Source organism: Heloderma suspectum, chromosome 2 (assembly GCF_057233095.1).
Source record: "Heloderma suspectum isolate Gila_16-S chromosome 2, 16-S_ref, whole genome shotgun sequence".
Lineage (NCBI taxonomy): Eukaryota > Metazoa > Chordata > Lepidosauria > Squamata > Helodermatidae > Heloderma > Heloderma suspectum.
Genome location: NC_139459.1, coordinates 336,376,200 through 336,399,322, shown reverse-complemented (window position 1 = coordinate 336,399,322; position 23,123 = coordinate 336,376,200). Strand labels below are relative to the sequence as shown.

Genomic DNA, 23,123 nt, shown 5'->3' with positions numbered 1-23,123 from the left:
GGGGGAATAAGGTACGAACAGTAACTTATTTGCTCAATCGTGTGATGGGCGCAGTGGCTACTGCGAGAAGCTTATAAGCCACTAAGGCTTAAAGTGACATCCGAACACAGCCATTGTGGCATCCAATAGATATGGAGCAAGAGTTTTTGCTGAATAAGGCATAACCTGAGATCCATGGACACTTCAGATATGGATGCTAAAGCAACGATTCATTGATTGGGCAAAACTGGGCAAGCCAGTTCCCTGTTCCATTCCTGCTCAAGACCCTGTATATCGTATTTATTCACCAACAATAAGCATGTATAGACCTTGCCCCAGGCTGCTCTGACTCTAGTGGCTGTCCTTAAAGATACATGAAGCATACCCTGACTGGGTTCACACAATCGGCAGGCAATTAACAAGCCATGCTGGCTTGTTAACTATACTGGGCGTGCCAGTCACATGCAGGGCATTTGTTTGTGCCTGGGTTCTGGGTTGCTTGTTGACCATGGCTTGTTAACCGCCCTGGCCAGGTTCTCATGACGTGATAAACCACACTGCTGAGGGTAATTATGCAAATCCACTGGCATATGACTGCCAAGCTCAGTGTAGTTAACAACCCACCATGGCTTGTTAAGTACCTGCTGATCGTATGAACCCGGTTAGTGTATGCTTCACCTATCTTTAAAGACAGCCCCTCATGGGAGAGCTGTCTGTGCAGAGGCCAGGCCACAAGACCCAAAAGAGCTCTGGGAGTAAGAAGGCCAGGAGGGGAGGAGTTTCAAGAAGTGAAGCCTAGTTTGTGTATGAGAAGAACAAATAAAGCATCTGTTGCGTTCCTGAACTGGATCACTGTCTTTGAAAAATAACCTGCCTGGCTAAGCTGCCGGAGTATGTCAAAAAGCTACATAACACTGTATCTTATATATTTTGTTTACTTTTTTTATACTGTAAGCCACCTCGTGTGCCTTGGCAGAAAGGCTGGATATAAATGTAATAAATGAAATTATATGCTTCTTTTCCTTTGATCTTGAGATCTGGCCTTACTCCACTCTACTATTGTCTAATCCTTTTTTGTATGCTTGTAATTAACTTGTTGTTGTTGTTGTTGTTATATACAGGCAGCATAGAATATAACTGGCCAGTATGGACGTCACTTTATTCAATATATTTCTGATGCGTATAGGCATCTTCATAGGCATCTTATTGATTACCTTAGTCACCATCTATTTCCTGTGGCCTTCAGCGTTGATTACACTTGCAATATGGTAAGTGAAGACTTTCTGGAAAGACTGTCAGGACCTAGTGGGGTCAGAGACAAATGGTGTGATCCAACCGGGTGAGTGATCAGGTTCTAGGGGCCTGGGATCCAAAGGACCAGAGGCAGATGACATGGTTGAAAATATGCTGGGGGTCATGTTCCAGAACTGGCAAACTGGAGCTGGTTTAGCAGCAAGAGTAGGCAGCGAGCAGTCCTTCCAGCGATGCTGGCCCCTCAGGTCACCTGATCTGTCTGAGCTGCATGGCTGCAGTTTTCCTTCCTGCCATTGTCAGGAAGTGTGCTGTGATGGGAGTTGCGACCCAAAGCATCTGGAAGGCACCAGGTTAGGGAAGGCTGCTGTAGAAAATAGGAACTACACTTTAAGGGAGGTGAGACCCAGTGCTACGCAAAGCTTTGTCCTGTCCCTCTTTGCAAGGGAGGGTGTGGGTTATGTACAGGAGACGTGGATTGTTTCCCTGCTGTTTGAGTATCGCCCACCCCACCCCCAAAAGCTGAACATGCAGGGCCATTTCATGGGAAGTGAAAAGTTTCACTAAAAAGCCCCCCACCCTGCATTTTTGGAGCCCCAGTTTCCGAGCAAGCATGATAGGGAAGTTTGAAATCAACTGTGGGTGCAAGATTGGAATCCAGGAAGTCAGTCAACAAACAGCCACTGAGGAAGATCAGGCAATAGAAGGGCCAGGCAAGTAATGGAATGTGTGAACTCTTCTGGGAACTCTTTGGAACAAGAGATGCAGTTCTCAGTAACAAATAAATATATTACAGGTTCACAACATTAAACAATGCATGGATCACTTCAGACCTAGCTAGATACTACAGGCCATAGCTGAGTGGGTGGAAATACCACAAAGTCTGGGACAGAATTTTGGGCCCATGGATTTGTCTATAGAAGGTTTTATTCAATGCTCCCACGCTTTCCTTCCTTTCACCTATTATGCTCCTTTGAGAGGAACTTCCTCCTGGAGGCGCATGCAGATTGTCTATTCTTCTTTTGTGGAAGAGGTTCCTAAATGGGACTGGGCAAGAAAAACAGATGCATTCTGTTTTATCCATTCATTTTTATTACTTAAACTTATTTTGTTTAGTTACTCATAAGGACATAAGAAGAGCCGTGCTGAATCAGATCAGAGACCCATCTAGTCCAGCATTCTGTTCACAAAGTAGCCAACCAGCTGCCCATGGGACTCCCAATTCAGATCCCTGTGGGACCCCATTATTTACATCCCTCCATTGGCAGAATTTACCATTTATTCTTACGCTCTGCTTTCTGTTATTTAGCCAGTTACTGATTCTTAAAAGGACCTCTCCTCTTATCTCATGACTGCTATGTTTGCTCAGGAGTCTTTGCTGAGAGGCTTGGTCAAGAGCCTTTTGGAAGTCCAAGTAAACAGTGTCTTGTTGTTGTTCAGTCGTTCAGTCATGTCCGACTCTTCGTGACCCCATGGACCATAGCACGCCAGGCCTTCCTGTCCTCCGCTCTCTCCCGGAGCGTGCTCAAGTCCATATTCACTGCATGGGTGATGCTATCCAGCCATCTCATCCTCTGCCGTCCCCTTCTCCTTTTGCCTTCAGTCTTTCCCAGCATCAGGGTCTTTTCCAGGGAGTTTTCTCTTCGAATTAGGTGGCCAAAATATTGGAGCTTCAGCTTCAGTATCTGTCCTTCCAATGAGCACTCAGGGTCGATTTCCTTTAGGAATGACTGATTTGACCTCCTTGCAGTCCAGGGGACTCATAAGAGTCTTCTCCAGCACCACAGTTCGAAAGCATCAATTCTTTGGCGCTCAGCCTTCCTTATAAGCCAGCTCTCACAGCCATACATTACTACTGGGAAAACCATAGCTTTGATTAGACAGACCTTTGTCGGCAAGGTGATGTCTCTGCTTCTTACTATGCTGTCTAGGTTGGCCATAGCTTTCCTCCCAAGGAGCAAGCATCTTTTAATTTCATGGCTACAGTCACCGTCTGTGGTGATCTTGGAGCCCAAGAAAGTAAAATCTGTCACTGCTTCCATTTCTTCCCCTTCTATATGCCAGGATGTGATGGGGCCAGATGCCATGATCTTTGTTTTTGTAATGTTGAGTTTCAAACCAGCTATTACACTCTCCTCTTTCACCATCAACAAGAGGCTCTTGAGATCCTCTTCACTTTCTGCCATTAGGGTGGTATCGTCTGCATATCGGAGGTTGTTGACAATTCTCCCAGCTATCTTAATTCCGACCTGTGATTCATCCAACCCGGCGTTTCTCATGATGTACTCTGCATATAAGTTAAATAAGCAGGGTGACAATATGCAGCCTTGTCGTACTCCTTTCCCAATTTGGAACCACTCGGTTGTTCCATGTCTGGTTCTTACTGTTGCTTCTTGACCTCGTACAGGTTTCTCAGGAGACAGGTAAGGTGGTCTGGTACTCCCATCACTTTAAGAATTTGCCACAGTTTGTTGTGATCCACACAATCAAAGGCTTTAGCATAGTCAATGAAGCAGAAAGAGACGTTTTTCTGGAATTCTCTTGCTTTCTCCATGATCCAGCGAATGTTGGCGATTTGATCTCTAGTTCCTCTGCCTCTTCGAAACCCAGCTTGTACTTCTGGTAGTTCTCGGTTCGCATACTGCTGAAGCCTAGCTTGTAGGATTTTGAGCATCACCTTGCTGGCATGTGAAAGGAGCACAATTGTGCGGTAGTTTGAACACTCTTTGGCGTTGCCCTTCTTTGGAAATGGAATGTAAACTGACCTTTTCCAGTCTTGTGGCCACTGTTGAGTGTTCCAAATTTGTTGGCATATTGAGTGCAGCACTTTAACAGCATCATCTTTTAGGATTTTAAATAGCTCAGCTGGAATACTGCCGTCTCCGCTAGCTTTGTTTTTAGTAATGCTTCCGAAGGCCCACTTGACTTCACTCTCTAGGATGTCCAGCTCAAGTTCAGTGACCGCACTATCATGGCTATCAGGGACATTCAGATCTTTCCTGTATAGTTCTTCTGTGTATTCTTTCCACCTCTTCTTAATCTCATCTGCTTCTGTTAGGTCCCTGCCTTCCTTGTCCATTATCATGCCCATCTTTGCACAAAACGTTCCCTTGAGATCTCCGATTTTCTTGAAGAGATCTCTAGTCTTTCCCATTCTGTTGTTTTCCTCGATTTCTTTGCATTGTTCATTTAAGAAGGCCTTCTTGTCTCTCCTTGCTGTTCTCTGGAACTCTGCATTCAGTTGGATATATCTTCCCCATTCCCCCTTGCTTTTCGCTTCCCTTTTTTCCTCAGCTACTTGTAAAGCCTCATCAGACAGCCACTTGGCTTTCTTGCATTTCTTTTTCTTTGGGATGGATTGAGTTGCTGCCTCCTGAACAATGTTATGGACCTCCGTCCATAGTTCCTCAGGCACTCTGTCTATCAGGTCAAATCCCTAAAATCTATTCCTCACCTCCACTGTATATTCATAAGGGATATGATTTAGGTCATACCTGAATGGTTTAGTGGTTTTTCCTACGTTCTTCAATTTAAGCTGAAATTTTGCAAGAAGCAGCTCATGATCTGAGCCACAGTCAGCTCGAGGTCTTGTTTTTACTGACTGTATAGAGCTTCTCCATCTTTGGCTGCAAAGTACATAATTAGTCTGATTTCGATATTGACCATCTCCATGTGTAGAGTCGCCTCTTGTGCTGTTGGAAAAGAGTGTTTGCTACCATCAGTGTGTTCTCTTGGCAAAACTCTATTAGCCTTTGTCCTGCTTCATTTTGTACACCAAGGCCATGCTTGCCTGTTATCCTGGTGATTTCTTGATTTCCTACTTTAGCATTCCAATCCCCTGTGATGAAGAGGACATCTTTTTTTGGTGTTAGTTATAGAAGGTGTTGTAGGTGTTCATAGAACCGATCAACCTCAGCTTCTTCAGCATCAGCGGTTGGGGCATAGACTTGAATTACTGTGATGTTGAATGGTTTGCCTTGGATTCGTACTGAGATCATTCTATCGTTTTTGAGATTGTACCCCAGTACTGCTTTTCCCACCCTTTTGTTGACTATGAGTGCTACTCCATTTCTTCTAAGGGATTCTTGCCCACAGTAGTAGATATGATGGTCACCTGAATTAAATTCGCCCATGCCTGTCCATTTTAGTTCGCTGATTCCCAAGATGTCGATGTTCAGTCTTGCCATCTCATGCTTGACCACTTCCAGCTTACCTTGATTCATTGACCTTACATTCCAGGTTCCTAAACAATATTGTTCTTTACAGCATCGGACTTTCTTTTCGCCACCAGACACATCCACAGCTGAGTGTCCTTTCGGCTTTGGCCCAGCCGCTTCACTCTTTCTGGCGCTACTTGGAAATACCCTCTGCTCTTCCCCAGTAGTATACTGGACACCTTCCGACCTGAGGGGCTCATCTTCCGGCATCATATCTTTTAGCCTTGTGATACGTTCCATGCGGTTTTCTTGGCAAGAATACTGGAGTGGGTACTCTTTGATAAAATCACATTCATTTTTAATTATTTCCTTGGGTTACAATTCCCACTGCTTTGAATGGAAGACTCAGCTGATCTTCTGCTGTTTTCCATCCAATAGACATGAAATTGTCTGGAGTTCTACGATCTCTTCAAGGGATCAGACCTACCAAATTTCAGACACATAAGAGAAAAGGGTTCACACAGATACAGAGCTGGATAGCTTACAGTGTCAATCTCTTTCCCTTCTCACTCCTACAGCCCTGTATCCCCCATCTGAACTATTCTGCCTGCTAGGGGAAGACAAATGGCTCTGGATGAATAAGGCAGCATTTCCCAACCTGACTGTGTTATAGTCAACACATCTGGAGGGTGCCAGACTGGGGAAAGTAGGAGGAATGAATGACTATGTGACATTTGGAAGTTATTTGTGATTCTGGCATGTTTCTTTCCTAGTAATTAGAACTGTACTAAGTTGACTCGTTCAGGAGCAGGGTTCTAATGCAGCTCTGTTATTTATAAGTGCTACATATGTAAAAACAAAGAAGAAATGACAGTGGAAGGGCTTTCTTTCTTTCTTTCTTTCTTTCTTTCTTTCTTTCTTTCTCTTGACATTTCTTCACCTTAGGTTTGCATATCAGATAAATGGTATGAAGGTGAGATATGCTGAGCATGAGGGCTACAGATTCTGCTACTTCTCCCGAGGGAAGCCTGGCCTTGACCCATCCATCCTGATGCTTCACGGGTTCTCACTCACCAAGGACATGTGGCTACCTACAATTCTAGTATGTTTTGTTTCCTCTATTAGTTACCCAACACTGTTGTTGCTACTAAGGAACAATGTTGATGTGCTAATGGGCAGGAACAGATGAATTTCAGCAGCTGGTCAGACTGGTGCTGTGCTGGACCCTGCCTCCTAATTTTGTGAAATTCTTCCCTCTCTGCAAAAGAGGCATTGTTTTTTTCTGCCTCTTTCACAGGGAGGGGGAGAATTTTTGAGTGGGGAAGCAGGGGTTCCGTCGACCTTATTTCGTGTACGAGGTGGCTCTGGAGACTTCCTAGCTTTTTTTACTTTTAAAACGTCTCCTCGGCACTCGCGGCATAACGGGGTTACTTGCAGTCAGCTTTCAGCTCAGTAGCAGTTCCTGGAATAGCAGATGTCACGTGGCCATTCCAGGAGCTGCTGCTGTCGACTTGCTGCAAGCAGAAATGGGGCTCGTTCTGAAGTTCTTTGCAAGCAGGGATGGGACTCGCTTGCAACCTCTTAAAACGTGAGAGATCTCCCTTTCCGGCTTGCAACATTCGAAACTCTTGTTTGCATCATTAGAAACCCATCATTAGAATTTGCATTTCCACTGTATGCATTTCCACTATTGCAAAGAGTTTGCATTTCCACTGTTTTTGCCCGTCAGACAAGGCTGCTAATAGAGGGTATTTAAATAGAGAGCATTTAAAGAATAAAATGAAATCGCGTTATCCCTCATTTCAAGAACCTCATGAGAAGACCCACACACGTGCGCGCGCGCGCGCACAGCCATACAGAGGACGACCCCCCCCCCCCCCGATTCAGGTCACAAACTACCCAAAGCTCAGGAGGGAAACGGCGGCAGAGTAGGGAGAGCAAGGTGGGCAACACTGGCGGCCTGTAGCAACCGTGATTTGAGCTCGCAAAACACGCTCCCCAACCAAGCAGCAAGGTGGTCGCAGCCGCTTTCTTCCCAGGCAGAGAGAGGAGTGTTTCCAGGCACAGGGGGTACGGTACGTGGAATGCAAAAGGAAGGACCGCGCGCTCGCGCCTCTCTGCCAGCTCCTAGTATTCATGTAAGGGCTTCAGTAAGTGCTCCCCATCGGCCATATTCCCCAAATAGGCTTCAGCAGTATGCGAACCGAGAACTACCGGAAGTACAAGCGGGGTTTCGAAGAGGCAGAGAAACTAGAGATCAAATCGCCAACAGTCGCTGCATCATGGAGAAAGCAAGAGAATTCCAGAAAAACGTCTCTTTCTGCTTCATTGACTACGCTAAAGCCTTTGATTGTGTGGATCACAACAAACTGTGGCAAATTCTTAAAGTGATGGGAGTACCAGACCACCTTACCTGTCTCCTGAGAAACCTGTACGAGGGTCAAGAAGCAACAGTAAGAACCGGACATGGAACAACCGATTGGTTCAAAATTGGGAAAGGAGTACGACAAGGCTGCATATTATCACCCTGCTTATTTAACTTATATGCAGAGTACATCATGAGAAATGCCGGGTTGGATGAATCACAGGTCGGAATTAAGATTGCCGGGAGAATTATCAACAACCTCAGATACGCGGACGATACCACCCTAATGGCAGAAAGCGAAGAGGATCTCAAGAGCCTCTTGTTGAGGGTGAAAGAGGAGAGTGCAAAAGCTGGTTTGAAACTCAACATTACAAAAACGAAGATCATGGCATCTGTCCCCATCACTTCCTGGCATATAGAAGGGGAAGAAATGGAAGCAGTGACAGATTTTACTTTCTTGGGCTCCAAGATCACTGCAGACGGTGACTGTAGCCATGAAATTAAAAGACGCTTGCTCCTTGGGAGGAAAGCTGTGGCAAACCTAGACAGCATAGTAAGAAGCAGAGACTAGGGATGTACGAAAGTCACTTACCTTTTCGCAGCTTTGCTTCGTGGTGGGGGGGAGGCGCTTCGCTTCTCCCCCCGAAATTCAGGCTGGGGGGGGGAGGTGCCCCGCCTCACCCAGCAGAAATTCAGGCTGGGGGGGGCGCCCCACCTCGCCCGCCCGAAATTCAGGCTGGGGAGACGCGCCCCGTCTCCCCGACCACGAACTACGAAAGTAAAAAAAAAACAAATTCGCTATTTGCGTTGCCCTTATTTTCTCCGTAGTCTACGTAAATCTTTACGTAGACTACAGGGACCAAATAAGGAATGCAAATGGCGGTGCCCCATCGGGGCCGCCATTTGTGTACGCGCTTTTTTTTTTTTTCAAAGTCAGCTGTGATAGGCTACATAACGATTAACGTAGCCTATCATGGCTGACTTTGGAGATCTAGCCGTGATAGGCTACGTTGATCGTTATGTAGCCTATTACGGGGGTTTTGTTTTTGTTTTACTTCAGGTGTAATGGCGGCGGTGGCAGCTGGTCGAAAGACCGGCTGCCGCCCCCGCCGAAAGCCGGCCGAACTGCTGCCGGGACCCGCCGCCGGGAGCCGCCGCCGGGAGGGACATTCGGCAAAGGTAAGTCCCATCCCGGGGGGTGGCGGAGAATTTCACCGCCGATTTCGGGGGGCCGAATGTGTTGGCGCTCGGCCCCCTGAAGATTCGGGGAGAAATTCTCCGCCATCCCTAGCCAGAGACATCACCTTGCCGACAAAGTTCCGTCTAATCAAAGCTATGGTTTTCCCAGTAGTAATGTATGGCTGTGAGAGCTGGACTATAAGGAAGGCTGAGCGCCGAAGAATTGATGCTTTCGAACTGTGGTGCTGGAGAAGACTCTTACGAGTCCCCTAGACTGCAAGGAGGTCAAATCAGTCAATCCTAAAGGAAATCAACCCTGAGTGCTCATTGGAAGGACAGATACTGAAGCTGAAGCTCCAATATTTTGGCCACCTAATTCGAAGAGAAAACTCTCTGGAAAAGACCCTGATGCTGGGAAAGACTGAAGGCAAAAGGAGAAGGGGACGACAGAGGATGAGATGGCTAGATAGCATCACCAATGCAATAAATATGAACTTGAGCACACTCTGGGAGAGAGCGGAGGACAGGAAGGCCTGGCGTGCTATGGTCCATGGGGTCACGAAGAGTCGGACACGACTGAACGACTGAACAACAACAACAACAGGTCAGTACCTCCTCCTGACTTGTACTTAACCATAGCCTCAGCAGACAAGAATGTTTCTAGCCCTCATGGCTTAAAACAGTAATTGTTTTACTGTCCGTTGGCTGGTTATAGCCATGTGTTCTTTGGGTTCCTGTGGAAAAGAGACATGCCTGCAACTGCTACATTTGACAAGTCACACAGCTGCATATCCTCAAGCAAAACAGAGAAACATAAGCTCAAGGTCTCTCCATAACAGGCACCTGAGTTTGCAAAGGAGGCTTTTCCTCATTTGTCTCAGAAGTGCAATGCATCGCGGTTACAGAATGTGAAAATTTCCTTTGGAATGGTGGGCTTCTCCCTGCTCTTCTCCCAGTCTGGCACTGTTTTATTTGGACTCTTCCAGGATCTCTCTTAAGTGAACAGTTTTTAATACAGCCCAAGGATCACTGACAACTTCTTCCCCTCCCAGCAGGGGGTTTGCGATCTACTGAAGAGGTAGTCATGGAAAGGCTGGCATTCAGGCATCATATGAGGCTAAGGAAACAAGCCTGGAACAATTCAATAGAGCCTGCTAGGCCCCGCTGGTTCCTCAGGTCACATGGCCTGGGTGTGGATGAGCTGCAACGCCTTCTCTGGCCATTATATTGGTGGTGTGGTGGTATAGGAAAGATCAGGCCAGCATCTCCTTCAGTCTATGTGCTTCCTTGAAGGTACAGGAAGTCAGGTGCTTGGCTCTGCCGCCTAAGTCCCCGATTTATTAGTTTACATATTTGAAAGTGAGATTTTAAGTTTGGTTGAATGTAATGAAAAGTGGGGGGTGATGCTCTTAATTCTTAATACACTTATTAATTAAATATTCTTAATTAATTCTTAATTCTTGGTTGTCTCCATGCAAGCCCAGCACCTGGGGTCAGCAAGGCCAGTCAGTTGGTGAGGGCCCACGGTCCTCAGAAGGGCCCATCCTACCAGCCCCTAAGACCCTCCACCACCACCACCTATCCTTTGGAGAGCTGCATCAGCAGGAGAAAGTGGCCAGCATGGCTCTTCAGAGAGCTGTCCAGGCCCACATGTCTGGCTCTGAGGAGTGTCCCACTTGTGCCATGACAGATCAGCCAGGACACCTCTCCTTGGGAGCAGCTGGCTGTCCTCTGGAGTAGCTGCCCATCCTCCTTTTAGCCAGAACCAACAGAGTACAGGTGGCTGCTGTGGACAAGAGGTGTCCCAGGAGATCTCCCACAGCACAGGCAATCTTCTGGGACACCTCTCCAATCTCCACCATGCCTGGCTCTGAGGAAGGACCCCAGCATAGCCATGCATTTGATGGAGGGTGGTAGCGAGAGGTGGGGATGGGCGACGGTGGTGTGGGTGAGTGGAGGGGAGAGCGGGGATGAGCAGACTGGGGGAAGTGGGTGGCAGGAGGTGGGAGAGGGTGGGCAGTGGCGGCAGTAGCAGCAGGCAGGAGGGGGTAGTTGGCGATGAGATGGGTGAGCAGCCATGGCTCTGACCACGGGGGCGGGGTAGGAGGGGGCGGGAAGGCAATGGCAGGGTGTGGCAAAAGCAGAGAGGAGGAGGAGGAGGAGGAGGAGGGGGCCTTTGCTGGCACCATGCCTGAGGGCTTCCAGAAGTGTAGGGAAAGTGCTGTCTCCAATTGTTCGGAAGCCTTGAACTCTGTACCATCTCTCTGTATGCCTTACCTCTATGTAATAAGGTTCGTAGTCTTTTTGATGCTGAGAATGGGCTTTGTGTTGTTTCTTTTTTGGATTGGGCCAGATCTGCACACAATGACTGAGCTCTTTCTTTACGAATGTGTGCAAAATCTCATCAACAAGGAGTTAAGAGGTCTGTGTTAGTGAGGATGATTTAAAGATGCAAATGTGCACACAATCACAGTAACGACGTGAAATGATTTTTAAAAACTCATATATGGAGGGAGTGGCACTGGTGTAGACAATGTTTGAAAAGCCAACTTTGGAACCAACTTCCTTTCAGAATGCCTCATTCCTGGTGTTTCTCCCCCTGCTCCCTAAGGCTTTTCCCCAGGACATCAACTTGATCTGCATTGACCTGCCTGGGCACGGAGAAACCACTTGTTTGCCAGGAGACAGCTATACTGCAATTGATCAGGCTAAAAGGCTGCACCAGGTAAGTCCTTCATCCGGAGTCCTGTTTAGGCATTCAAAATCACACAGTTGCCGTCATTTAGAGTGGGAAGCTAGCAGGCGGGCCCGCGTCAATTTGCTGACTGAGGCAGAGGAGCAAATGGTCCCCCTCCCCACCCATTCATGTCAAGGTGCACAGTACCGCATGTCAGCCAGGTCATTTTGGAACATGAGGCAGAAATAGGGAAGCTGTAGGAAACTGTCTGGAGGGTGGAGCTCGCTGAACTTTCATCAGCTTGGCCCCCTGGACTTTGGCTTGTTTCCCCACGAGGTGGCCCGAGTCGATCTACATCCTGTTCGGCCACCTCCTGGATTTTTCCAGTGTTTAAAATTTACATACCTAGAAATGTGTGCAAATAGCACAGCACAATTGACATGATTTATGCACATTTTGCCTCTGATTTGCATAAATTATAAATTACACAATTTGAGACCAGAACTTGCATTTGCAGGTGGAATTTGCATTTGAGGTTGAAATTTGCAGCCCCGCAATTTGTGCACATTTCTATTTACGTAAATAGAAAACAAAAAACTGGAAAAGCTCCTGGATTCAGGAAAAGCCCAGCAGCTTGGCCTGCAAATGCAAGCCGATCAAGTGCTCGCCAGGAGTCTGTCGAGCTCAAAAAAGGGACAGATTCCACAGCAATGGACATCCCTATGCAGATTGTTCCATAAGTACCTCTCCCCATCCCTGGCAGTAAAAATACAATAGCAACTAACAATTTGCTACCCTTTCATGACATCCAAAATCTGTTGCCTGAGGCAGCCACCTCACTCTGCCTAATAGTAGGGCTGGCCTGGACAGTGATGCACCCTGCTGCTGTGTCTCCATCCATGCATTAGGGGAACATCTGGAGATGAGAGCCTTTTCTGTGGGGATAGGTTCCTCCTTTGATATTGAACCATGATCGCATAGGTTTCAGCATCCTTACTGGGGAAGGGGGTTCTACAGGCATAGAGCAGGATCCCCTCTTCACACCTTCCCCCACTTTCCAGCTTCTGGCTAACCCTCACTGCCAGTCCTTCACCAGGTTAGTACTTGGATGGGAGACCACCTGGGAATCAGGCTTCCTGCACTGAGCAGGGGGTTGGACTCGATGGTCTTGTAGGCCCCTTCCAACCCTATGATTCTATGTCTTAAGAACCTGCCCTCCTACCTCTAGTGATAGGGAGAGTGCAAAAGATAGAAAGATCCTTAACTCCTTAACTGTCCTGTCAGAGAGCAAGGGATTTTTAGGAAGCAGAGGAAACTACAAATCCGATGATTCCCAGCAGGAAATTATGTTCCTGAGAATGTGCAGGTGTGTCATTTCCAGGGTCTCTAGAAATCACTCCCCTTTTCAAATGTAAGTTATTTCTTGTAAAGACAGGAGATGTTTATGCCTCATTTTCTTTGAGCTTTTCACACAACTGCTCAAAAGGAAAGCTTGCAAAAAAAAAGGAATGTAAATCAAGGTGAGCCAAGTGTAATTTATCCATTGCTAATGGCCACCGTAATGCACAGTGCTCTCACACTATTGCAGAAATGAGCCACTGGCTTCCTCTTAATAGGCCATTCACACCATTTCAGTTAACCACAGTTATGACAGCTGATTTGTGACTCAAAATGGAGGCATTCTTCCTAAAACCACTTGCTTCAGGATCTTCGAGATGAAAGGTATCCAAGAACTTCTAAGTCCTATTTAGACGTTATCCCCTCATGCGATTAATATCGTGCGAGGGGGACTGTGGGGCCGCAACCTATCCTGGGAACCCCCTCCATCTTCATGGGTGTTGCAGGAAAGTCCAGTTTGTCTCATTAATGTCACTCCCCCTGCCCTGACCATCTCAGTTGCTTCAGAGAGTCTTTCTTGGAAAATTCCCCACTCTAGTACTTAAGGCTGTAATAGGCAGTACACAACATCTTTTCATTCACGCTTCTTGTTTCAGTTTGCTGAGTGCACTGGTCTGAACAGAAAGCCTTTCCACCTGGTCGGCATCTCCATGGGCGGAATGGTCGCTGGGGTTTATGCCGCTCTCTATCCGTCTGACATCTGCTCCTTGTCTCTCCTTTGCCCAGCTGGTGAGCCTAAATTCAGTTATTCCCAGGGGGCCCCTAAAGATGCTTAACGCTGAATAAAGAGGCCAAGACGTCTGGTCCAGGCTCTCCATCAGGGGTGCACAACCCTTTTAGCCCTGGACTCCACATCCAGTGTCAGATGTGGGCTGCATGTGTAAGCACACACTCAGACAGTGTATATGTATACACACAGTCAGTGTATGCTCACACACTCTACACCCCCCCCCCCACACACACACATCACAGTGCGCAGAGATGGTTGCTGGGATGGTTGCTCAGCAATCCCTGCTTGCTGAGATTTTGGGGTTATTCTGCCACTGGGAGAGGTGGGAAAACAGTGATCGTGCCAGCGGGGGTACAATGGTTGCCTCTCCTAATCTCCAGCAAGGTGGCTATTTCTCTGCTGTTGGTAGCAGCCCTGGAACAGCATCCCTCCCCATCCCCCTCGGCACTCCAGCTGATCAGCTGGGCTGCAGGGAAAAGTGGGCAGGGCTGCAGCAGGAGTGGCTGAGAGCCACATGTGGCCCACGGCCTGTGGACTGTGCACCCCTGCTCTAGGGTGCATGCTGCCTGGGATAAACAGGGAAGTGGGTGGCTATTATGATACTGAACTGCCATTTTATGACACAAAACTCACCCTCATAACTCACCCTCATAACATCCCTAATGAGGGATAAAAATTAACGAGAAGGAAGGAAGCTGGCTTAAGGTATGCAAGCCCCCCAGAGAGAGGCCAGTTCTTCATACATACAAATGCACGCACGCGCGCGCGCGCACACACACATCAAAGACAAGCACAGTCCTAAGCATGACTACTCTCCACTTTTTCCTTTCCCTGGCACTTATCAGGTTGCCAGCATTTGAGGGGCAGGATATCTGTGTTTTTAATAACCATGAGAAAAACAGATATCCAACAGGTAAAGCTTTTCCTGGTAAACTAATCCAACGATAGCACACACAAACAAAACACCCCCCACCCCCTGTGTAGAGGACCCCTCCAGCAAAAAAAATTGGCAACCATTTGTACTCATCCACCATGCCCATGTTCACTCTCATCTTTGCCTGTTTACAGCATGGGTAGAATGCCTCCCCCCTCCCTGAACTGGGTGCAGAATCCTGAACTGTGTCCTTCTCCTCTTCCTCAGCTCCTCTTAACCTGTGTGTTCTCTCCCAATCCTCAGGTGTGAGGTATCCAAAGGATAATGAGTTTGTCACTCACTTGAAGGAACTGGAGAAAAGCCACAGGCTTGCCAACAACAACCCTCTCATTCCTTTGAACGTGCAGCAAGGAAAAGAGCTGTTCAAACTCGGTGTATACTGCCCCATCATAATACCCAAACAGGTGAAAATTGACACGGCAAAGACTATAGTGCTTCTGCCCAATTATTTCATTGTAATACAAAGCCAAAAGGAACAGACCTAAACATAACCACCCCCTCCTCCTGTTGTTAACAATTTTTGTTTCTGTAGCTCCTGTCATTATGCAAAGTGTTTTATGTTTCTTATGTGAGCTTTTCTTGTGAGTTAGGGTTAGACAAGCCTTCCCCTACCTGGTGCCCTCCAGATGTTTTGGACTACAACTCCAAGTGTTCCTGACCATTGTCCATGCTAGTGGGGGCTGATGGGAGTTGAAGTCCAAAACATCTGGAGAGCACCAGGTTGGGGAAGGCTGGGTTAGACCAAAAGTGACTTACTCAAGGTCATCTAACACGATCTGTGTCTGATTGTGGAACTGAAGTCTCGCCTCACATCATTCTATCCAGTGAGCCACAAATACAGCACAATCTTACGCTTCTTTACACAGAGGTGAGTCCCTCTGTGTCCAATGGAGTTTTTTTCCAAGTTTTAATTGGAGTTGCATCTTAGTCCTCCAATCCCCGTCATATGGAAAGGATCCTCTGCACAATTATTCACATCTGACATTCCTCCATTGTCATTAAGACACATCATCTAGATCAAGAATTATCCACAAACAATGTTTTGGCATCTCCTGTGAGCCCTTTTCTGTTTCAGTTTTGAGTGTACATGGAAACAAAAAGCAAAGCAGCTCTACTTTCATGGAGGAGAAGACTACCAATGGCTACTAGTCACTGTATGCCTCTGTGTGCCTCTGTATATATATATATATAACAGTTGCCGGGGCACATGGGCAGGAGGGTGCTGTTGCACTCCTGTCTTGCTTGTTAGTTTTCTGTAAGCATCTGATTGGCCATGGTGGGAACAGAATGCTGGACTTGAGAGGCCTTTGGTCTGATCCAGCATCTTGTTCTTAAAGCCTGTCTGTTGTCCCACATGCTGGTCCAAGCACAGCTTATTGACCACAAAATTATACAGTGGGAACCTCTCATGCTGAGCTGTCTTGGCCCGGAAGTTATATGAATCCCCCCACCCCAACACAAACACACACACATGCACACACACACATGCACACACACAGATTGGAGAGAGAGAGTTAAATCTCCCCTCCCTTTACAAGCACTCCTGCAATCAGGGCTTCCAACCACACACGGTTCCCAGCACGTGGAGCACCTTCGGGTGTGGAGCTGAATATCAGTTGGCCCCCCTTTGCAGCCATTTGGGTTGAATGCGTAGATGTTCAGGGTGGGAGACTAGCATTATGCATGATTGGCGGGGGGGGGGGCGGGCAGCGCCATAGTTCTGCTCCCCTTTCTCCATCCATCTGTACTACTCATGGAATATGGCTTATATCTCTTAGCCACTGTGTACTGGTTCCAGATAAGAAACCCATACAGTGCATGCCCTGACCCTAATCGCCTTGCACCCTTTTTTCCTAGATCATAAAGGCATTTCTCAAACGGCGGCAACAGAGCACCAAATTTTATGAAAAATGTAAGTGCAGTAGTGAAAATGGTATGGCTTGTTTCAGTTATTAAGGGCTGCTAAGCTTATGGATGCAAGCTGACCTATCACAGAGAATCCCAGCGTGTTTCACCCCCTTCTAGCTGAAACCCCCCAAGCTGTGCTTCCATTACTGTGCTTCCTTGACCAACGTCATGCTGTGCTTCTGTTTGCACGTCTAACATCAACCAATGTGCCCCATTAAGGAAAGAGGCAAAGATGATTGTGCTTAACAGCACTGGAAGCAAAGGTTCAAGAATGAACGTGTGGGAATGCTGAGGTGAGCAACACCAATCACAGCTACTGTCCAGAAACAAAATGGAGCAGCAGTGCGATTCTTAGGAATGGAAGGGCGTGAGGTAGTTTGTCACCCACAGAGAGTGAGAGGTGGGGAGGAATCGGTGGGAGAAGACTAGAAGACAGAGCCACACCTTTTACCAGCCCCTCTGTTCATATTCTGGGCTCTTTAATGGCAGCCTCAACACAGTGAGGTCAGGGACAAGCTGCCCATTTGGAAAATGTAGGATTTTCTTGAATCACCTATCAGGGGTTCTTCAGTCCCCATCTGTGTGGGTCTTCAGGAAAGCTCTGAAGACCCACTTGCCTTCACTGGCCTTTCCTTAAGTCTGGGCTATTGTCTTTTACTGGTAAGTTTTGTTTTTATTCATTTGAATTGGTCATCTCTGTTTTATGGATTTTATTGAATATGTTTTTAAGGATTTTTTTAATGGTATCCACTTTGGTGGGTTCTGTCTAGTACTCCACCTTGAAAGGGTTCCACCATTAAAGGTGGCCTAGAGATAATTTTAGACAAATAGGTTTAGATGAAGATTACAAATAGATCCTAAACTCGATTATACCCTTTAGGACGGGGTCCCCAACATTTTTGGGTTCGTGGGCACACCACTGTTTTGAGAGAATGTTGAGAGAATGTTGTGGGCACTCTGGCAAAATAGCTGCCATGTGTGGGGAGGGCCATAAGGAAAACACCCACCCATACCACATACCCACACCAACCCACCCCCAGGCAAACCACACACACAGAAATACCAGGCAATACATAAACACACAGCACAAAACACCAGGTAAAACACACAGCACTCCAAAACAAGCAAGCAACCCCCCTGCCCCCGGCAAAACACACACCCCTCACTCCTCACCACCTCTTCTAGCCCCCCCCCCCACCTGGATGCTCCTTACCACACCAGTGTGCCTTTTTCTTTTTCTGAGCAGCTCGGATGCTTCAGAATGAAGCACTGGGCTGCAGCCACCCACCATATTTATTTTCCAAGAATCCCTCTGGGGCCCACATGATCCCTGAAGGCATCCTTGTAAAAGTTTGGGTCTTTGTTTTGCAGCATGCCAGCTTCCCAGTAAAGAACGAAATACAACCATTCTGAAAGTCCAAAAAATGCTCAGGAGAGGCAGGGAGCCCGGCAGGCACCAAGGGAAGTGTCTGTGGGTACAATGGTGCCCCTGAACAATGTGTTGGGTGTCCCAGGTTTAGGATGTGAAACAATGCATAACATTGACAAGCTCTGATATCAGCATCTTATGTTGAGACAATAGTGGTAGATGAATTACAGTGCATTATTAATGAACATAATTTCCTCTAAGAGTTAAGAAAATGCTGATATATTTTCAAGATTCATGCCTGTCTTCGGTTTCCAGAGGTACATGAAAAGCACAGTGAGAAGGTTCAGGATTTTGAAGAGTTAACATTAATAGTTACATGCTTTGGAAAAGTGAAGATTTGTACAACATTGAATTAACTTTTCATTACAGTCATGATTGTTTCACAAGGCTTTTGGGGCTGGGGGGCTTTTAATTCTTGAATTGTCATAAAGGTTTTTTAAAAATCAAATCAGGGCTTAAATAAATGTATCCTAGGTGGGCTGATGAAAGTACAATCCAGGGGGTTGTAGGAAAATGTTCCAGAGAGTTATCTGAAGGTTCTGCTAGTGAAGCTTAGCAGGGCTACCCTTGTAAGCTACATGGACGAGAGGCTGCCTGAGACTAGGGCTCTCTTCACACCTGACATTTTATTCCACTACAGACTGGTCCTTTTGATTCTGGATCCTTTCCGGGATTTAGACTGGCCCTGTATACAGGCATCCATCATAGCGCTTCCCTCCGCTCTATACCTTTTCATGGCTGGGCAGAGCTGCACGGAAAAATCAGGACAGAAGCCCCCTCCCTTCCACTGATCATTGGTTCCTGTAACATGGTTGATGGCTCTGTCCATTCCTCCGCTCCTCTGCAGCAGGAGGGAAGTCAGAAGCCCTTCTAGTGACTGGGGTAGTGGGGTATGGGAAGAGGCCCCCTGCTCCCCTCCTTCTTCTGACTTTGTGGTGAGGGAGAGAGAGTTTTCTCAGTGGCTTACCCCTGTCCTGTTTTTGCTCTTCCCCCTTATTCTGGTTTCCCAACGACCCGTAGGGTGGACTAGGAAAAGAGATAGTGGCTGGCTGGCTTCCCAATCATACGGATGTTTTCACAGGCATGAGTGAAAGTCCATTCAATGGCTGTATGCATGTACATTCCAACCCTGTGCAGATGTCTGCCCCACCTTCTTCCATGCCGTCCTAGATGGTTGCCACTCAGAAGACCTTGTGGCAGTGATTGCGGTGGCTTGCTGTAGGTGAAACAGAGTATTATGGAAAACCACCACAGCATTACTGCCTTATCTAAAACAACTCCACGCCCAAGAAGGAAACTGTTAAAAATGACCATTCCAAGCTCTGCATGATGAATTTATTCAGGGGAGGAGAAAAGGCACTTTTAATACCCATTGGAATCCTAGCTGTTAAGCCTTTCTCCTGTGTGGCTGAGAAGGGAGACTCCCCCATCCACCCTGGGAGGAAAAAAGCCCATCAATCTGGTGAGCAAAAGGGAGAAGAAGCAGTCAGTGAAGTCAATGGGAGGGGGAGGCTCAAAGTAAACGCACTGAAGGGGATGGGAGACCTTAAGACTGCTACTCTAAGTAGACTTACAGTGCACTCCTATGCACGCCTACTCAGAAGCAAGCCACACAGATTTCAGTGACACTTACTCCCAGGAAAGGAAAGGGTCAGGAGTATTTATGAAGCCACAGCCTGAGTTCCACTTCACAATATGATCTACAAGTCAGTTCAGCAAACCTCCATCAACTCCAGCAAAACAGGGAGATGTTCTTCCTGTTGCAGTTAGAACTGACAGTGACCTCTGAACAGTTTGAGGATTGTAGCAGTAAAGCATGAGGTTTGTGGAGAAAGAGAAGACGTCCCTGTGACCTTTAAAAAATAAGTACAGCCTTACAGCCAATGAGTTTACTCAGAAGTAAACATTGCTGTGTTCAGGGGGATCTTGGAGAAGCATTTGGGATGGTTAACCACTTTACATTTCACGTCTGCGCTTGTCTACTCAAAAGTAAGCCCTACTGATGTCAATGAGACTTAATGGTCACTGGAAGCACGGTCCGTGACCTCCCCCTGCCAATTTGTTGTCATGACAATGTTACTCAACACCGCCCAGCACCATCCTTTAGCACATGCAGTTTTGCTGAATATGAGAAACGCACATGGAATTTTATGCAACTGTTTTTATAGGAGTATTGTATTTTTTTAATATCACAAACTGATGTGGAGGTGGGATAAAATAAAGCTGGGAAAATGAGAATCTGGGAAAAACCAAAATGGACAGATTTGTCCATCCCTACCTGGGACCCATCTGTTTGCCACCCAGTTTTTTTGCAGGAAGAGCAGTGTGTGTGAGTGAGGGGGGATGGGGGGAGAGAAAAGTCCATTGGGTGGACTTAGTTCAGAACAGTGGTTTATAAATATTTAAATAAATAAATCAGAGGTGATGGAGCAGGAGTAGACAGGATGGTCCAGAAACTGACTACACCCCCCCTCACCATGAGGGAGGGGGACATAAACAAAGACTTGTTGAGTGGGGGCTCCCTTGTGTGATAAACAGGGGTGGGTGGGAGGAGGTTGGGGTGGAGAGGTGCCATATGGCACATCTTTTGGCTCTGAGAATGAAGGTTTTATATAGTAATTCCAAAAGTGTCTGTAAATCTGCTTTTTTCATTGGAAAGGCTTTTTTGACCTCTTCAGTGGGGAGTCCAGGTATCAGCTTCATGACAACATGAGCAAAATCAGAGCTCCCACACAGATCATCTGGGGGGAAAATGATAATGTAAGTATACTTTTCATACAGTTATGATTGCTGTTTCGGCAGATGAACAACCCAGAGGTCAGGATTTGGGCATCATAATAAATGATCCAGGGATGAAGGGTCCCTGGGTTGGTTATCACAGTGAGATCAGTCAGGTGGGAACCAGCACATATACTTCCTCCCGCTCATCTTCTCAACAGCTGATGGTTTGTTAAACATGGTTTGGTATGATGTGTGAACTATTCATTCTGCAGCTATTCTGTTCTTCCTTAATGGATTATCTGTGATAAAAAAAAATTGAAGCAGCAGTGGAAAAACATGGGAGGGTTACAAGTAGAAGACAATCACGTTGACTGGGCTTCCTGTAAAATTGCATGAATGAGGCAGGGCAACTGTGCAATAAAAGCCTCATTTGGAAGCACCCAATATCCCGCCATATGCAATATTCTCTTTAATGTGGCATGATGCTTCTTGCTGTTTTTCTGTCCTGCATTGTTTTAATTCAATTTATAGATTTTGTTATTTTCTTAAAGTGAACTGGTGATTTAGAAAGGTGATACTTTCAGTTAAAGCACTGTTCACTGTAGAAACTGTCAATGAAATACCACAAAGGGCTAAACCACAGTTTTCCATTGTTTTAGCACAAATGTTTACAAAGTTCAAAAGAGTGCTGTGTTCAACAACAGAACAATAAAATATATTTTAAAATCCATAGCAGAAGCCTTCTTGCACAACTGTGAAGTTGTCTGGACTCTGTAACAAATGGGGAACACGTATCTATAGTTTCCCCTGAAATATGATAGTTTAAAAAGGCCTTGTTGTTGTTCAGTCGTTAAGTCGTGTCCAGCTCTTCATGACCCCATGGACCATAGCCCGCCAGGCCTTCCTGTCCTCCGCTCTCTCCCGGAGTGTGCTCAAATTCATATTCATTGCATCAGTGATGCTGTCTAGCCATCTCATCCTCTGCAGTCCCCTTCTCCTTTTGCCATCAATCTTTCCCAGCATCAGGGTCTTTTCCAGGGAGTTTTCTCTTTGCATTAGCTGGCCAAAATATTAAAAAGGACTAGTTGGTACCAACTGTGAGCCCCAGAGACCATTGGTTATGCCTCTATGGAGCCAGACTGCAGAGGTCCCACAAATTACAAAATATTTTCCCAGATTTCCCACCTTTGAAATGGCCATTCAAAATTCCAGGTATTCACAATTAAGGCTTTGCATTTGCAGTCAGTCGTTTTGCTGAAGCATAGATTTCAGTACCAGAATGTATGGAATTACAGATGTGTAAATCTCTTACCAAGAATATGTGAGTGACTTCAGCCTTCTGGCTGAGTTTATAATTGCAAGTAAAACAAAACACACTCCTTCCACTCTTCAGATTGAACTTTGATCTAGACATCTTTCGCCAGAAGGCTTGCATTCCACTCTTTGATTCCTTGTTCTTGCTCTTCAGCACACTCTGTGCCCTTTCTACAGCCTTTAAAAGGTTGTAGAAGCCAGAAACTTATTTCCATTCTTTGCTGTTCAGGTGTTGGATCCATCTGGGGCAGAACTTTTAGCCAAAGGTATTCCGAATTCCCAAGTACACATGCTGGAGAAATGTGGACACTTCATACCCTTGGATTGGCCCTTGAAAACCACAGAGCTCCTCTTGGACTTCTACAATTCAGTTTGTTACATGAAGAATAAGAAACTGGCTTAAGTCAAGAATCAAGTCATTTGCATACTGAACATCTAATCAGAAGAGAAGAAGACTGGAAATGGCGTTGTGCATGCCTGCAATGGTTTGCTCAAGAAGTAATCACGTTTCCCTGCATAGATGTTTATGTTCAGCCTGATTTCTTGCTTTCGCTACATCATAACGTGTAATAATTAGGCCATGCTGGTAACTGACTACTCTTCTGGTGAGGTTGGTCCAAGATCTTATTCCTGTAATGGAACAACAAACACAACAACAGCAGCAACTTCCTGCGATTTACCATTTACATTAATGGGCAGTTTTTATATTCACTTGATCTTGAACCGTTACATATAAAACAGTACATTCATGTAGACTGTAGATCAGCAGGGGTTTCTTTTATACCCACTTGGCTGGTTTTGTGCCTCCCACCCTTGTCCCCCTGTTTGCCACTGTGGCAGCAACAAAAGTGGTGATTTTTGATTAAAACAAGACATCATCTGGCTGATGGAGGGCCTGGAGGAAGGCAGTTTGAAGCCATCCCCACTATAGAATTGCCTTTCACCCCTGCTTTACAGGAATCCAAGTCATATTCTGGTCTATCTGTTTAACATTGGTTGAAAAACCAAGTTCCTTGGGGTCTCTCTATTCCTGCCCTTATAATTAAAACCTGTTTCTAAATGGATAAAAGTGGAAAAACCT

The 23,123-nt window shown here is 46.4% G+C and overlaps 1 protein-coding gene across 1 annotated transcript; it reads left to right on the top strand.

Moving 5' to 3' along the window:
- Positions 1 to 1,125: 1,125 nt before the first annotated feature.
- Positions 1,126 to 23,123, top strand: LOC146355071 (monoacylglycerol lipase ABHD6-like). The gene is made up of 8 exons (XM_084832514.1): positions 1,126 to 1,247; positions 6,333 to 6,489; positions 11,543 to 11,656; positions 13,603 to 13,735; positions 14,914 to 15,074; positions 16,528 to 16,582; positions 20,667 to 20,767; positions 22,272 to 23,123. Exons 1-8 carry the CDS (start codon positions 1,126 to 1,128, stop codon positions 22,443 to 22,445), a joined length of 1,017 nt encoding a protein of 338 aa, XP_084688640.1. The 3' UTR covers positions 22,446 to 23,123.

Bases quoted from the DNA above. Each gene is read 5' to 3' on its own strand.
- LOC146355071 (XM_084832514.1), top strand. From the start codon at position 1,126: ATGGACGTCACTTTATTCAATATATTTCTGATGCGTATAGGCATCTTC. The intron at 11,657-13,602 runs GTAAGTCCTTCA...TTCTTGTTTCAG, and splicing joins AGGCTAAAAGGCTGCACCAG to TTTGCTGAGTGCACTGGTCT. The intron at 13,736-14,913 runs GTGAGCCTAAAT...CCCAATCCTCAG, and splicing joins GTCTCTCCTTTGCCCAGCTG to GTGTGAGGTATCCAAAGGAT.